Genomic DNA, 17,929 nt, shown 5'->3' with positions numbered 1-17,929 from the left:
AGGGTGGGTTGGAGGAGTCTAGAACTCCTCCTTACACCCTGGTAGGAAAAGGACAGAGAAGAGAGGAGGGAATGTTATGGAAAGGGACAGATGAAATGTGATTTCTGTTGGGAGGGGGCTTTTAGTAGGGAATGGCACCTGTTCAGCAAAATGCAACCAAGTTTAGAGAGGGAGACTTGCTAACCAATTTAAAGGCAACATGTACATGCTTCTGTTTTCTTGTTTGTGTAGCACTGTTTGAAATAGTTTCAAAGTATTTGAAAGTATTACTGTTTCAAACCCTAGAGTAAGGAGTTGTGATAATAATGTTAGAATGAACACAGAAAAATTATGATAATCCTTCCAGTGTCAAGTTTGATCTTCCTGTTCGAGACTGTTTTACTAGTCTGCCGTATCAAATTACAGAGCTGAGCTGAAGAAAATGTGAAACCACAGTGTTAACAAGTATTTATTTTCATAACTATCCTGCTTATTTTTAAGTAGCAGTTAAGGTTTCTAATGTGATTGTCAAGCTGTAACTCATTCTTACTTGTTTGTTTTGCAGCCATCGGATGCTCTGATATTGGGGAAGATAAAAAATGTGGACTGTGTGCTGTTGGCAAGGTAAATGAGCATTTCAAAGGGGTTTATATTATGTGTCTTAAAGTTTTCTCAAAAGTTTTTTCTTCTTACATTAGGTGAACTGAATATTTGCTCTGACTTATCTTGCTGTGTGTGGTTGCTAGCAAAGTCCAGCAGAGGTCTGGGGTTTTTCCTGAACAAATATGATGCTGCAGAGACTGAGAGTATTAAAAATACTGTCTAGGTTAGGAAAGAGAAATCCAGTGAGGGGTGCTGCCCTAGTAGGATTGGCAACCTGCAAAGTTGTCTGCTCTGGTGGTAAGTAGGTGGTACCTGATAACTTCAGTAATCTGTCCCAGTGTTTGCAAATTTCCTTTGTGAAACTGGGAAATTGCCTGTTTCCAGATGAACTGTATGTCTGGTACCACTGTAGACTCTTCTAGATCGTTCCCTTTGATTAATGAGTCCTCTGGCTGTTTCCTTTCTTGCTTAGGAGTCTGCATCCCATGTTGTTCTCTCTCCCTGTGGCATTTTTATTCGGACATCTCTTACCATACTCAGAAAAGACTCTGGAAGCAGGATCTGCAGATGAGTGCATAGGAATTTCACAGTAATGTAACCGTGGATACCTAGGACCAATGTGCAACTGGATTAAGTATAAGAATCCTAACAGTTCTCAGCATGTGGAGAGCATGGATGCTGACAACAGGGTCCCTCAGCAGTCCTTGACAGGTCAAGATGATGAATTAAGTCCAGCTTCCATTCAGAGAGTCCAGGCAGGAGCAGTAGGGGATAGGGCCATAGGCAGGGTTGGAGACAAGGCTGCAGCATGTGTCCAAAGTCCACGCAGAAAACAGGTCTGGAGACAAACTGCAGCTTAGGTCTGAAGGCCATCTGGGAGACAGGGCTGGGGACAGGCACGCCTGTGACATGGCTCAGGCCAGGGGTGAAGGCTGGGGCCTGAACTTGGAGACAGGAGCACTTAGGCTCATGGGCACTGGGTGTTTGGGGCGAGGCCCAGGGTGAGGTTGACCAGGGCAATTACAACCAAGTGGTACACTCATGGCCCTGATTTTTTTCATGCTAGTGTTTTTCAGTTAAGCTGCTGACTGTTATCATCTCTGCAACTACACTTCTGTCTGTGTTTACTTTTCTTATCTTGGATAGACTTTGTTCGTGTATTTTATTACACCTGGACAACATTTTTCTCATTTTCCCAAATCAAATGCTAAGCCAAGATCTCATAGCTGTGCTGTATCAAAGTAGGCCTTGGGCTACATATAGCTGAACAATTCAGCTGTGGTTCACATCCTCAGTGGGATTTATGACCGTTCACATACAACCCCTGTGAGTTTACTTTTGGGGCTAAGATACCTGCAACTTTGCTTTCTGTTTTGGGAAAAATAACAGAGTTGCTCATGAATGTCAGATTAATTATAAAAAAAAAAAAAAAAAGTCATGTATGTTCTAGAAGATTATGACAACAATTGCAACATTACACAATGAATCTACACGCCTAGTAGCTTATCAGAAATGCTAATGATGACATGGCACTCCTGCCTGACTGTGTGTGGTCATGTTATGCGCAACTCCCCATTCCCAAATGATCCAGTTCTTAAGACCTTTTGGTCTCTCTGAAAGAACGAATTGTAAAATTAAGTTCCTCCTTTCCTCTTACATGGTTGAAAATAATTTTCAAATGTGTTTAATCATTATGTGAGTGATGTATCTCTGTGGTGATGACAGAAATAAAATGAAAGACTATTGCATTTCTTGGTGAAAAAATATACAGCAACAGTGTGAAGTCATTCTTGTAATTTATGAAAGCTGTCAGGTCATTTTAAGAGCAAAAAGAAAAATGGGGTGATTCTACTGTTTTCTTTGGGAAAGTGACAGATTAAAGCAGTGTGTTCTTTCTGGTTTAAATTTCCTGTGATGTGCTGCTCTTTTCTGTGTGGGAGAATACAACAGCACTTCTGAGCAGAAAATTTGTAGAGATGTTTATAAATCTTGCAAATTTGTTGTACTGTATGAAAGATCTGATTTGCTGCACCTGGGTTTTCAGAACCTATGGAACTGACTTAGAAAATTCAGAGAAAAATGCTTTTTGTACTCTTGAAGCTGCTAAAGTATATTTGGATTGTATTTTCAAGATTCTTTTCATTACAGTCTTGAACTTAAAATTTTGTATTTAAAAAGAAAACTACACCACTACTTGTTAAATCTAATACTGAGAGAACCTTAATACGGTTAGGAAAAAAGGCTACACTGGAAGTAGCTGAAATGATCATTTTCAATGTTGTTAGGGAAATTACATTTTCTGGAATTCTGTTTATCTGGGAGAAGGAAGGCAATTTCAGTCTGATTTATTTTACTCTTACAACATGTATCTTTGCAGACATGGAAGGCATCATACAATTATGCCATCAAACGTCAATTACCGTGCCAATATCTGGGCTTTAAAAGAAGAAAATTGTTCTCATGTTTTAGTGAGTACTGCCTGTGGTTCATTACGAGAGGAAATACAACCTGGTGATCTTGTCATAATTGACCAATTCATTGACAGGTGAGTAACATTTGGTTTTCATTGTGTTCTTTGTTTTGGGGGAGAAACAAGGGGACCAGTGGGGTTAAACCATATGATAACACGTTAATATTAAATTAAGTTTTTGTGGAACAAGGTGTTAGCCTCAGTTCTTATGGCAAAAAATTGAGATACATACAAGAAGGCATAATGGGAGACAGGAATGAGATTACAAGAAGTTTAGCTCTAACAAAGATAGAAGAAATACCAAGCTTTGAAGAATAGCCTTGAATGAAAGAAAGTGTAGCTTCTTGGGAAGAGTATTTTGAAGAGATCTCCTATTCTGAGATGTGGGGAAGGAACATGGATAAGACCACAGGCTGTTCTAAGTTTTAAGAAAAATCTGAAATGAGATGGAGAGGTGCAAGAAAGCATAGTAGGAGCCAGGTAGGAAAATATATGTAGTTATAATGAGGCTCTACAGAAGAGATCAAATGCGACACAGTGGGAAAAGAGAGGAGGTTGTTTTAAAACAAGGAGAGATGCAAACATTTTTAATTTGCTAAGAATCACAAGGAAGTAATTTTTTTCCAAAGTCTCTGTACTCCAGTCAGTCCTCCCCTCCTTGATTATCTGATGTTTAGAAAAATTCAAGCAAATGGGGGAAAAAAATAAGTTACATGTAAAGATCACTAACTACACCAAGTTTTTAAAAAATACAGTTTCACATATTAAGAGGTAAATTTATTGTTAGTACCAATAGATGTACTCTATCTGGAAGTACTGGGTATTCCACCCAATTTTAAGTGTTTGGAGTGATTTATGCAGCTTCTTTGTGCTTTTGTGGGTCAGCTGGCAGTATTTCATTGCCAACTGAACATGTATATCTAGGTTTGTTCTCTGCAGTGCTATTCAAGTTTTGACTTACTGACATTTTTTGTATGTGTAACTGAAATGCTTTTTCTGGTAAGAGAGTACATTTTAAGTACAGTGTATCTAAATGACTCAGTACCCTGCAGGAGCAAGCCCCATATAAACTGCTTCCTGTTACACTAGAGTTGATTTATGGGTGGAGAGCAGCTGTATTGCTGACAATGGTCTTTTTTTTCAAGTGTAAAAGTATTTAGTCTGATCACTTTGTTTATACAGATTAAATCATAATCATCCCTATTCTGCCAGTAGTACTTGGAAATGAGTAATTTTAGTATCAATACTGATGTAAGTAGGAAAGATATTAAACATACTTGGGTACACAGTTTGGATGATTGTAAGTAAAGCACCAGTTATTTTGACAACATTATCATCTAGCTGACTCCTAGGTAGGTGAGGGGAGCCTAACCATGCTAAGCTGTGAATTGCATGCATGGTAAGAAGTAGCCTCTGGCCCATAAAGCCTGCAGTTTTAAACAAGAAACAGTTGGAATGATTGCAGAGTTATCATCTGCTACAGATGAGGGTGGAAGTACGGAGAAGCTAACTCTTGCAGAGGTCAGGCAGAAAAACATTAACAGAGCCAGGAAATGAGCCCAGATATGAAATCTGAGACCATCCTTCATCCAAAATGTCATTATAAAAATTTACAATTCATTTTGAAGCTAGCTAATCTCCTCCCACAGCTTTAAATTTCCCAGCACTTGCCAGTCTGCATCATAATTTCTGAGCTGGAAAGGAAATAACCAGCTTGGTTAAGTTTGGGGTTTAAAAACATGTCATTTTCAAGAGGAACAACAAAAAAGGTCATAGAACAAATCAGTATATTTATCTGATGTGAAGATGAGTGAAAGGACAGGAATCACTTAATTTCAGCAAAGGCAGCAAATAGTATCTTGGGCTGCATTAGTAGGGGTGTTGCGAGCGGATGGAGGGACGTGATCCTTCTTCCCCTCTACTCAGCACTGGTGAGGCCACCCCTGGAATGCTGTGTCCAGTGCTCGGCTCCCTGGTACAAGAGGAACGTGGACGTACTGGAGGGAGTCCAGCAAAGGCCACAAAGATATGAAGGGACTGGAGCATCTCTCCTATGAGGAAAGGCTGAGAGCTGGGACTGTTTAGCCTGGAGAAGAGAAGACTGAGAGGGGATCTCAGCAATATATATAAATACCTGAAGGGAAGGTGCAAAGAAGACAGAGCCAGGCTCTTATCAGTGGTGCCCAGTGACAGGACCAGAAGCAGTGGGCACAAAGTGAAACACAGGAGGTTCCCTCTGAACATCAGGAAACACTTTTTCACTGTGAAGGTGACCGAGCACTGGCACAGGTGGCCCAGAGTGGTGGTGGAGTCTCCATCCTTGGAGATAGTCAAAAGTCACCTGGACGTGGTCCTAGACAACCAGTTCTAGGTGGCCCTGCTTGAGCAGGGGGTTGGACCAGATGACCTCCAGAGGTCCCTTCTAATCTCAGCCATTCAGTGATTCTGTGATCTGTGTCTTCATTTAGAGTTTATTCAGATGGTCACCAGTACTAATGGCACAGCCCATACGTGAGCAGTGTTTCACTCAGGCAAGTAAGTTTTCATTTCAAAGTAGAAGAGTGGGAACTTACGAGAACTTGTTTTATGGTTTTGGGAAAGAAAGCAGCTTCTCAGAAAAGCATATGAGAATGTTTCAGTGTGAAAAACAATATGTAATATGAATTTAAAAATCATTACTAGCTTGCCCTTTAATTCAGAAAACTGACAAGTCGTAATAGTCTGTTTCATTTGACAATTTGATTTCTGTGATAAGTTTTTTCCCCCAATGATCTTTGCCAGTGGGTGTTAGACTGCTGGTTCTTTGGAGGTAGGGTCTGCATTTTTGCTGTTCACAGGGGTGTATCATCTGTAAGAGTGATTGCATTTTATATATCATAAATTCTTAGGAAAACAATGCTAATGGGAAGATACTTTCATGGGATAAAATAGATTAATTGTCCATCAAAGTCTGAAAAGATGCAATTTTTCCAAAACACTTTCTAATGAAAGATTAGGGTCCTGCAAACAAACTATGTCAGCAGTCTTGGAAAGAAGATACTGGTTAAAGCTGCAAAAACAGTTGGTTATTTTTCTTGAAAGGTAGCCTGGCTTCTGTAGAGTCATTAACCCATACCAGGCACTACGTAGGAAAGAGGCTTGGGTCTAGGTGGGAAGGATTTACTCAAGCTGCCATTAAAATCAGTACCTTCTAGGTGTCCAAGTACCTTTCCATATCTGGGCTCTAGTTGCCAATAAGGGAGCACATCATTATTCTTTTTTCAGGTATGAAGCAAGAAGAAGGAATAGTGAATGGAAACGGGAGAAGAGGTAGAATTGAGCAGAAATCTGTAGGCAGTAATTGTAATTTGTTCCTCTTGTGGATGCACACTGTGACATTAATGACAGGATCTCAATATATGGAGTTGTGTAGGACTTCTGCCTAGTTTAGGGCATTAAGTTTGACTTGTAGTGGGGACTTAGAGCTCACTGTCTCTTTGGAGAGCTTAATTCTGCAGATCATTAACACTCCTAGTAACTGTTTGATTTCGTAGAGTCTCTGCTTTCTTCATGCTTATCTGTTAGTATACATATTTAAATGATAAAAGATATATTTTGTTAAATAAGTACCAAAATATTTACATAGTGTTCTCCCTACTTCCAAATCCAAAAGAAACCACAGGAATTATTACGGGCTACAACAGTTGTTCTTTTCTTTGAAACAAGTGCCTAAAAACACCTGGAAGAATTTTTTTTTATGCCTTTGGCTCCTATTAGTTTATTACAGTGCTGTTAGTCAGCTGGCTAGATCAGACTGATTAGGAGCTTTTTAATACTTTCTGTTTGATTTGCTGCTGTTTGCTAGGAAGAGTAAGATGGTAACTACTTACTGGGATGACCCAGCTCAGACAGGAAGATGCGGAAAATAGTTTCATAAAAGAAATCTTGTAACAGCTGCCAACTTTATTGTTTGAATGCTTTGTGTCACATATACCACAGTATTGTTACGCTCTGTAAAATTCTTTCAATGTCGCTGAAGAGGCAGAGCATGATGAGACTGCTTTTTGTACAGCAGATGCCAGTATGAATTTTCACTATTTTATTTAATTACTAATAGCTTGTTGATAATTCAACAGTACTGTAAGAAGGGGGAAGGTGATGATGCAAGTGGTAGAGGGCTGTTTGTCACAGATGGAAATGATTGATTTGTTCACTTGTTTGAGTTGAATTTTGCTTACTAGCATCAGTCATAGTCAGCATTGCCAGAAAATCTTCTATGACTGTGATAAAATAAAAATGAACAAAAGCCACCTTACTGTCCAATTAAAAGTGTGGCTGTTGCTGCAGGGTGGGGAATACAAACTCTAGGGACACCTTCAAAATTGCAGTACATGCAGCTTTGAATTTGAAAAGGTAGTAAGGCCAGGGTGGGCATGGCAAAACTATGCAGCAGCGCGAGGGTTTGCATGCACTACGAGTATCACTGTCTCCTTGGGCTTAATACACGAGCGTTATGCATAAAAACATACATGCCCCTTTCCTGGGGAAAAATACCCTTTTCTCCTGTACTGCCATTCCCTGTTTGGCACAGAGGCAGCATGAAGGTCTGGTGGGAGTTCTCCATAGAGCCCTAGAGAAGTCAGAAGGGCAGTGGGAGCTATGCAGCCCCCTGGCTCTTAGGTGCTTGCTTGTAAGTTATCAGTCCAGTGCTTTCAGGTGCTGCTTCTGATCTCCCCCACTGGCACCATCTCCCTACTTTCCCTTTATGCTGTGCTTGATCCTTCGGGATTGTGCGCTTCTACTACAAGTAGTGTGGCTAGATTGTAGGCAGGCACTTGGTGACTTCTTCCTGTTTTAATGTAAACAATCAGGCGATTGTATAACATTCAGTCCTAACTCTGTTAAGCAGGCTTTCCTTCTGATAGAGGGCATGTGGACTTCACATTTAAAACTGTGAGATCTAAGGAGCAGACTGAAGAGTGGCTCTTGAGTTCCTTATTTCTTGTTTCTTGCTGGCTCCGTAAGGAGTCACTCAGGGTACATGGGGAAGGTCTTGAAACTCCTGTGATGAGAGGAGCTTTAGGCAGATACTGTCGTTTGCTCTCTAGCTCTTAGACTCTTTGAGAGTAAGGAAAGCATCTGATTGTGTAACCTTCATTCTCTGTGCAAGGGATAGAGAGGAACAGTATTGGAGTGGTGAAAATCATGTGCTGCTGCCCTGTACTTCACACACAGGAGAGTGGGACAGATCAGGATGGCCAACTCCTGACTAGAGTAGCAGGGCTACAGAAAGGAAGAGAAGCTAAAAGGCTTTCCTCTGTGCCAGCCATTACTTCATAGATAGCAAGAATCAGAGATTGGTTCAAATCTGCCTTTATTCTCACCCTAAGCCTAGCAATTTACGGACACATCAGCTGGCCCCATATCAAATAGCTGTGGCCATTGCAGAGTTGCAGCCTTCAATGCAGAAGATAAATTCTTGCGCTCTTGAGTGGCAAACATGTGGTCCGTTGCTCAGAGCAGTCAGTGGCAGGTCTTACCGTTGCAATTTATTCCCATGCAGTTTGTATGTATGGCACTAAACATAGTGGGATTTCTTTATTAGACCGTGTAGCGATGTGGCCGTTTTTTCCAAATAACATAGGGTATCTGAAAGTCAGAGATTAGTATTTATACATATGTGATCTTTCCTCAGGGCTTTCCTGAGTGAAAGGGCCTGACTAACAACATCTGAAATACTATAATGCAGGAAATGGATTATGACTTTTCCCATTTCCTCTAATTCTAAATAATGCATTAGCAGACACTGAAAAAAAGTGTGTAAAATCAGATACATTCTGTTTGCAGCTCCTCAGTATCCCATAAAGGAAAAATTAATATTAGTGTTTCAACCAGTTTTAACAGCTGTATCCCATTTTGCATGTTTTTAATTTGCTGATCTCTTTTCCTGTTTTATAATCTCATCCTTAAGGCTACCCTATTGGTTCTTTTTTTTTTTTTCTTTCCAGATTTACTCCGACATGTAACTTGTATCCAAAACCATCTTTTAAATATTTACTGGTGACTTGGGTGGGGAACTGGTGTGAGCAGTATTACCAACAGAAGTTTTGTATTTTAACTGCAGATTGAATTTGGCTGTTGCCTTACTTTTCTCCTATGAAGTACAATATGTGACACATTGGGAGGAAGAAGTGAATGTCTCAGTTTTGTTCCAGAGGGGCTTTGCCATCCGATTGGCTGAATTAGCTTGAGGCAGTGCATTTGAAGGTAGAGTGATAGTGGGTAGCAGTTCCAAAGTGACATGCTGAATGGTAATTTCTGCAGCATGTTTGACCATTTCCATGCAAGGAAACAGTTTCTCAATTGAAAGAAGGGAGAAAAAGCATTCTTCTACTTGCAAGCTGCCAATGCATGTGTGTAATCTTTCTGAGAATACGAAGACATCCTGTTCTGGTTGAACTCACACCTCTCTTGTTCAGGAAACTGTTCCTATAAATTCCCATCCTTTCAATGTAGCAATGCAATGATATCAACAAGCTCTATTTTGACTAGCTTTGTGGTAATTCAGACTCGATTCCTTTCCTTCCTGAAAGCTTATTGTGTTCTTTTTTTCTGAGATTTCTTTCCTGACTATTAAATTTAGCTGATTTCTTTTGAGTAGAATCGCAGCATAATGTGGCTGTTTGTGTCATTTGTGTGTGAATAAATCAGCATTTCAGTGTCTTGTTAACAATAGATTTTATCCAGTTAATTGGCAGTGCACTACTGGAGTAACAGTTTTATACTCTTGAGCTCAATTCTGAAAGGTTTTTACAGAGGCAAAACAGGTGGTCATTAATACCATGCTGATATCTTTGTTCCCTCCCAGGAATGCTGTATTTTTGGATTTGTGTCAATTTCTTGTTTTCTGTTTTCTCCCTGTTCTTCTTTCTGTCATGTTTTCTGCTTTTCTAGGACAACTAAAAGACATTGTACTTTATATGATGGGCAACATTCCAGTCTTTCAGGAGTATGTCACATTCCAATGGCAGAGCCGTTCTGCACCAAAACCAGAGAGGTTAGTGAATTTTGTAATAGTATTTAGAAATGTTATTTTTATGGCACTTATTCATGATATAGTAGTCTAATTATGAACTCTTGGAATACAGAGGCAATCTACACCTCTTTATTCCTGTTTCTCAGATATGTCATAACATTTGGAAGGCATGGGAAATAAAATATCTTGTGTCTATAGGCGCTATCTTCCTAAGGGAGGTATGCAGAAGATGTCAGTTGGCAACCTAGATTTCCCTGGGGTCTTAATAACAGGACAAAATACCTTTATTTATCAGGTAACAAGCCAGGAGAGCAACAGAGTGGACAAAGCAGAAAGATAGAACCAGGAATTAGTTCCTTTTTGTTCTGAATAAAACTGCATCTATGGTAGAAGCACTCTACATACTTAATATAAAGAATTAAATAAATAGTACTTGGCATTCACAGAAATTACAATATTGCATTTATGCTTTGGTGCATTGTAGCAGTGGGTAGTGATGGAGAGTCTACACTTAGCTTAAAGCATGTTAAATGTAGAAACAAGCCAAATTACAGTAGCCTTTTATTCTTAACTGTTGTTCTTTGTTTTGTCACTTCAGGATTTTCAGGCTTCAAAACCACTTTGACTAAGCAATGTGAAACACTGCTCTGGTTTTCAGCACCTTTATAAGCTATCTGTGACTAAATGTGCCACCTTAGTGTATTCTTAGATCTGAGGAAAAGGGAAGGTGAAGACTGAGCTGCTTATTTTGTGCTGTTGTGGAATGCTCTGATCAGAAGCTGCAAGGAGATACGTTCTCCACGGGCACAGGAATGTGTACGGAATCAGTCATATTCATCTAAGCGGCTTGCTTTCTGTGCAGTCAGTTACTACACTGAGCAGGACCAAGCTGAATTGTGAAGCAGGTGGCCCAATCTGTAGGCAGCGCATGTACAAACATTTGTACTACTGAGCTGTTCTGCACTTGTCACCAATTCACTCCAGTGTCATTAGAGGCTATTTTTGTTAGCTGGCTAGACACAGTGTGGTTTCAAGATGTCCACCAGCAGGTCCACAGCACTCTTAGTGGAGCAATGCTGGGAATGAAGTTTTGCAATGAAGTAAAGACATTTTAAATCTCACAAGGGAACAAACCACTGTGTATTATACATGTGCATGCTTTTGCCCTTCTTCCATTGAGCAGCGAATTCTGCCTAGCCTAGCCACATGCTCTTGCCAAAGATTAGTTGGCATATAGTTGCTTAGTGACTTTGAGTATGATGTCATGTCACAACAGATGCAAGGAGTATATTGAGAGCTAACTGTATACTTTCTGAAATGGATTAAAAATGGATTTATTACTGAAGTGATTAGCAGTACTTCACGCTGTGTATCTTTCTCATTTTTTACAAAAGGTAAGTAGATACACATAAGCCATTTCCTGAGGTTGCAAGAAACATAGGCCAAGGCTAGTTTTCATTCAGTTGTTAAGTACCTAGAGACAGTGTTCTTTGGATATTACATTTTTTGAAAATCCAACAGAGACATGCTCCTTTTAAAACAGAGAAAAAACATTTAGGTACTTCCCAGTCTCACATGTGATCACTATCTCATTAGCCTATGTGTTCTAATCAGCCTAACAGATGTTTTAAAGAACATGTGGTTTTGAGCTCTTAGTGAGGCTGAAAAGGGATACTTTCACACCATTTGAAAATGCCAGATAAGTGACTTAAACTTTTTCCTGGAACTATCACTGAAAATTGTTGAATTGTTGGGATAATTTCAGCCCAGTTTATCCTAATTCAAGGGAATTTCATAGATAAATGCAATAAGAATAAAGCCAAAATTATTAATGTAATAGACAATTTAAGGCATTTTGCATGAAAAAAACTGAAAACTATATTAAATTGCATTTGTGCAAATATATGAAAATACTCTGTTGTATTTGGTTTATGCACTGTAAATTAAATGAGAATCTGAAAGGAGCTTATCTTTTTTCTGACTGCAAATTTTTTAATAACATAGAGTGCCTTGGTTATAAGCACTTTCAGAAGCTGGGGCTCACTGCAGCATCCTGTAGGGAGTTGGAACTTTGAAAACAGTTTCGAGGAAGTACCGCTCAACTGTGGTTTAAGTCATCACAATTGAAGTTGTCCATTGATTTATTAACAATATGTAATTAACTGGCAATCAGTGAATCATACATTCAGAATGAATATCAGCAATAAACCAAAATATTAGTCATGATTAACAATAGATTAACTTACAGCATGTTAATAAACATCTACAGATTTCTAAGTGTCCTTCTGTGGCTAATCCCTAGAAGCTCTGCATAACCCTTAGATGCATATTCACACAGTGGCATGCTCGAACACCCTTCCCCAGCACATGTGGGTTACATCCACACCCACCCTCTTCTGCAAGTACAGGTTTACCTGTTTATGCGCATCTGCAGTGAGAGATGTGGGTGCTCCAGCTTTATGTGTACTTGTGCTGCTCCACACAATCTGCTGATGCACATGCCAGTGAGGAGGCGCCCCACAAGGTCACACAGCATGCTCAAGGTATCGCTGCTTGTTGCACCCATGTATGGCGGGTCGACCAACTGGAGTGCAGGCTTCTCACAGCATTTTGGAGGAAGGCTGTTCCACCTGGCTTGTGTGAAGGTCATGATGCTGACAAGGCAGCTTCTAGTGGTGTCAGACTAGGTTTTCACTGCTGCTGTGTTATGAAGGTCTCTTCTGTCCTGTCACAATTTTTCATGCTCCTTTTATACTTCTTTTCAAGCTTTTCTTTTCCATTGATGGTCATTTTAAACAGATGTCATCATAGTTACTTTTACCTTCCTACTCAGGACAGTTAAAGGTGTCCTAGTCCCATTTACACTTGCTGATACACTCTTATTCCTACTGTATCAACTGTAGCTAGCCGGGCCATTTAGCAAGAAAGTCATGATGGTTCTACCATATACAAGGTCCTAATTGGAACTATAAAGACTAATGTGAAGTACATGGTATATGTAAAGTGTACAGCTCAGTCACTGGCATGGGAAAATTTGGTGATAATTTCTCTATGGATTCCCAGGGTACTCATTGAAGTATACGCTTGTAAAGTTTTACTTTCAAAAATAAATTTCCTATTACTGTTGTCACCAGCTTGACTCCACCATGTGGTGATGTAGTGCTCAGTGAAGCAATTTCACCATTCTGTTCTCAGTGTAAGCACAGCCTAAATACCATGCAAAAATGTTTGTTTCCAATCTTCTTGGTCTGCATTGAAAACAGTAATCCAACTGATACGAACAAAATCGGATGAGTTCAAGATCATTCCTGCTAGTAGGACTATTAATTTCTCTTGCTGGATAAGGAAACTGAAACTGACCTGTGGTTTTGAATAGCTGTAGCCATTATGAAGCTTGACTGCTTTGTATAAAGGTAATTTCTTTTGTAAGTAAGTTTTGTGATGGGATGCAAAAGTAGTGCACCAGGAAAACTATTTCCTTTTCCTGATATTGGCATGTTTTGCAGGTTCTTATTGAGACTGCCAAGAAGCTTGGGCTTCAGTGCCATTCCAAGGGGACAATGATCACAATCGAAGGCCCACGTTTCAGTTCTCGAGCAGAAAGCTTGATGTTTCGCAGCTGGGGAGCTGATGTTATCAACATGACCACAGTGCCTGAAGTGATTCTTGCAAAAGAAGCTGGAATGAGTTATGCTAGTATTGCCATGGCAACCGATTATGACTGCTGGAAGGAACATGAAGAAGCGGTGAGTGAAACTTTTTTCATCTGGGTCTTGTCCTGAGGGATCTGGATGAGAACCTGTAGGTTTTGATAAGAGATCGCATATTGAACTAAATCTATTCTTACATCAGTATCACTGAGTTATTCTGGATGAACAATTGTGAAAGTAAGAACAGAATCAATTGTTGCTACCTCATTCATTTTCATAAACTTGCCTCACAAATCTTTTGTCCTTGCTTGTCTGAATCTGGGGGGGGGGGGGGGGGTGTATGAGCTTGTCATCCCATAATTGGTCTGGTGTTTTTTCTTTTGTAGCTCTGTGCAAAATAATGTATCTTTTTTAGGTCTCCTGTTTGTGTAACATACAAGCAAACATACTCCCACAGAGGAAAGACGTTTTCACTGACTAAAATGATTGTGGTATTTTAAGGTTTCACCTTTTCACTTAGAGATGGATGAGTTAAATGAATTTGAGTATGTAAAATATGTGCCATCAAAATTGAGAGACACCACTCAGTTTTATTGTATTTCTAGGTTTCAGTGGATAAAGTTTTAAAGACGCTGAAAGGGAATGCAAATAAGGCTACTAGCATACTCCTTACTGCTATACCTCAGATAGCTTCCATGGAATGGACCGACACCCTGCACACCCTGAAAGTAAGTACACACATGAGGCTGATAAGTACTGGGGACAGTGTATGCATATATAAGCATAATATAGGTATATGTTCCAAGATGTTTCTGCTTAAATCATAATAACTTCTTAGAGTAGATGCTTCAACAAACAAATCCATTCAGGATGGGCAAACAAATTCATTAAGACTCTCACAAGCTTTATTGCAAAGATCTAGCTTCAGTTTTACAGTAAGTGTTACAAAAGGTAAAAAAATTAAGGACTTCTACATATGGTTGATGAAGTGTTATCCTTCATAACACAGGTAAGATACAAATCTATGTGAATATCCAAATGCAAAACCTGTAGCTCGACACAGCTTTGGCTTAGAACAATGGAGACCCAAGTGGAGAAGACTGAACCATCAAAAACCAGGTTGTGTTCTTTAATATGTAGAGGGAGAGGAGTCTGTTGCAAGATATGGGTAATAACCAGTTTGAAATTATTAGAACTGGGTTTTCCCACAGGTTTCAGATCCACAGTGCATGGGGAAATAAAATGGAAAAGAAAAACATTTCAAAATATATTGGTGAGGAAATTTTTAGGCAGAATTCTTCTTAGACAAGAGTTTATTTACATGTTTTACATCATCTCTATTTCACATGCCTGCTTGAGATTCTTTTCTGGCTATAGCATAGAGGGAAATAACAATATTAAAATAGTTTGGATATCTATCGAACTTCTCGACAAGCTTTTTGAAACAAATAGCCAATTCCAAGAGTACAAGAGTGTGAAGCATGAGAGTAACTGAGGGTTACATTGAGGTGGTGTGGGAGACAGGGAAAAAGAATTGGAATGTGAAAGACAAAGAGCAGACAGAAATGAACCACAAGGATCTTTGTTAGTGGAAGCAGCAGCAGTCTGAAAAGGAGGAAGCCTGTTGAGGAAACTTTTGAGAGAGTTGAGTCTCTGATAACTCTCTCCTCTCTTAGGTTCTTTCTTTCTCTTTTCTGAAAATCACTGTGTTGACTAAAGTTTGAATGGGTAAGAAAGATGAACACAGGCATAAGTCATGTTTTCATATATTTGAAAGTGTGTCCCTGGAATTCAGCTATCAACAGAACTGTATGTGCTGTAAAAATCTTCCATGTCTTCTGACTGGGATCACATTTTCAGTTTTGTTTCCAATACGATTCTGTTGTCAGTTACTCTCATCTCTAGTTTAGTCAGTGTCCTAAAGGAAAGACACATTAAGGAAAATTCACCCCAGACACTTTTCAGCATGCTTGACCTGATCAGGTTCATGGAGGTGCAACCCAAATCTTTGAAATTAGTCTTTTGCTGGTCCTTCACTAGAAAACCTACCTTTTATTAAGAGGCCTTGGATTATGTTTATGACTCTTCCTCAGCCAGTTATCTGAAACAGCTAATTTAATGTCCCCTCTGTACATTTGTGAGAAGTAACTGACTTTTCCCTTTCCCCTTTGCAGTCCTTAAAAGTTGTGTAATGGATGGGTAAGGGAGACAACACAATCAGTATTCCTTCTCCCCTCTAATCCACAGAAAACATTTTCAGAGGACTGGTCCACACTTTTTGTTTAATATAGATGCCTGGCTATGCAAAAAAGCTCAGAGTTTGAACAAATAATCTAAAGAATGTGCTAGATAACTACTTTGGTCATGCTGGCATGCAAGGAAATTTCCCAAGCGTATAACGCTGCTTAGGTACTGAGGGATCTGCTTGCAATTCTGGCAGGTGTACTTCAGTAACAGTGTTCTGTTGCTTTCCCTTGCATCGTTGTCTTGATTCTTCATCAGGAGTGAAAGAGCAGGTGACTGGAAAGAGCTGGCACTGAGTTTGCAAGATTTGCCTTTGATGAATGCTAACTCTTCTTTCGGTTCCTTGTCAGCTGTTTAAAACACCAATTCAAGTGCTTCCTCCAGCTCAGTTCCTGAACTAGTATTTGCTGAAAGAAGAAAATACGATGCACCAGAGGTCACTCCATTCTAATGTAGAATGACCACTTCTTACACTCTTTCTCTTAAGCATCTACTACTGCCTGTTATCAGTGATGAATATTGAGATAGTTTTAGTTTGGCTTGGCTTGAGTGATAGTATACTGAGAAAGGTTGTTGATCTGAAGGTATTAGAAGAACTGGAAACAGGAACTAGGTATGGGCAGCGGGGCTTGAAATTTGATGTCAGGAGAGTAGGAGTTACAATTGTTTCTGATTTAACACAACCAAGTACTCTGGGAAGATGACAGGAAAGTCTGAGGCTTTGGAGGCTTCCTCTGATTTTACTTAGGAAGGGCAAGAAAGGCTAAAAATCTTTCAGTTTGAGGCATTACATGGTGGTAAAGTAGATGAAGGATTGGTCCTAGGCTTCTGTGTTAGTGAATAAGGAGAGAGGCAATTACACAGTACAGTAGAGAGATGTGTATATGTGCCTCTGCACAAGTGTGTAGTTGAACCATAAAGAGTTTTAAAAAACTGTCCTCTTTGCAGATGTGAAGTGTTCTTCTGTATATTTTACTCTGGGAATTTTGAAGGTCAGATGATGAGGGGTTTTGAACTGATCTTTTTCAGAGGCACCTTTTCCGAGAGCTCCAAGGCAGTGCCTCTGGCATACTCTGTGGTAGTGTGGTAAGGAATGCAGACAATGAGGGAGCTGAGCAAGCCCTCAGCTGGTACTCTGTGATCAGTGAGGATGTAAAGCCATGCCAGCGTACACCCAAGCCTCAGGCGGGCATCCCAAATGGGCACCTGCCAGTGTCTGTTTCTAGTGTTTGAAGAAGCATGTGAAAACCCTAAAGCTCTACATGGATACAACTTTTCCCAGTGATAATCTGGCTGCTGTGACTGGAGGAACTTCACCAGGCAGGAGAAAATATGCTGCCAGTCTCTTTGCCCAGCTGCATTTATGTCTCCTTCCATAGAGGTATACATCCCATCCACACACACACACGTGTGGTGGTGTCACATCTGAATCTCACAGTAGTCTTCAGGAAACCCTGGAGTGTTGAAGCAGAAGTGTCCAGGAGCTGTTTTTCTGCTGAAGGATAGGTTGCCTGCCATCCAATCCTTTTCATGTGTCTTTTCATCTGTGGTATGCCGGTGAGTTTAAGTGTAGCTTGAAAGTTACTATTTTTATTAACTGCCTAAGATGTCTTTAGGCCAGTATTTCCTGGCTCTGTTGCTGTTAAGAGATCCTTTTCCAGGCTCAGGTTACATGAGCTTCAAAAAAAGGTTTGGAGCAAACTTTTCTGCAGGCACAGCATCTTCCTACAGCCTGCCATTTTGAGGCATGGCCAGGGTAGAAAGTATTTACTCTTTCAGAACACGGTGTGACCACATTGTATTTATGTCATGGATCAGGAAACGTAGATGATGCTATTGGTCACAGTGGTCCAAATGATTTCTGGCTGGTGTCAGGGAAGTTTCTGGGTAGGATAGGTCAACCATGGGTGATGTATAGCTGAATCTTCTGTTCCCTGAAAAGAGTTGTTTGGTGAGGTGATAATCACT

The 17,929-nt window shown here is 40.0% G+C and overlaps 1 protein-coding gene across 1 annotated transcript in view; it reads left to right on the top strand.

The window, feature by feature from the left end:
* MTAP (methylthioadenosine phosphorylase) overlaps positions 1–17,929 on the top strand; it is a 32,213-nt gene that overhangs the window by 11,171 nt on the left and 3,113 nt on the right. Inside the window, exons 3-7 of the mRNA XM_075740308.1 lie at positions 545–603; positions 2,960–3,127; positions 9,986–10,088; positions 13,574–13,813; positions 14,323–14,445. Coding sequence (XP_075596423.1) covers positions 545–603; positions 2,960–3,127; positions 9,986–10,088; positions 13,574–13,813; positions 14,323–14,445 — 693 coding nt within the window. The remainder of the gene's footprint in view (positions 1–544; positions 604–2,959; positions 3,128–9,985; positions 10,089–13,573; positions 13,814–14,322; positions 14,446–17,929) is intronic.

This window comes from Balearica regulorum, chromosome Z, assembly GCF_011004875.1.
Source record: "Balearica regulorum gibbericeps isolate bBalReg1 chromosome Z, bBalReg1.pri, whole genome shotgun sequence".
Taxonomy (NCBI): domain Eukaryota; kingdom Metazoa; phylum Chordata; class Aves; order Gruiformes; family Gruidae; genus Balearica; species Balearica regulorum.
This window is presented reverse-complemented; position numbering and strand designations above follow the sequence as displayed.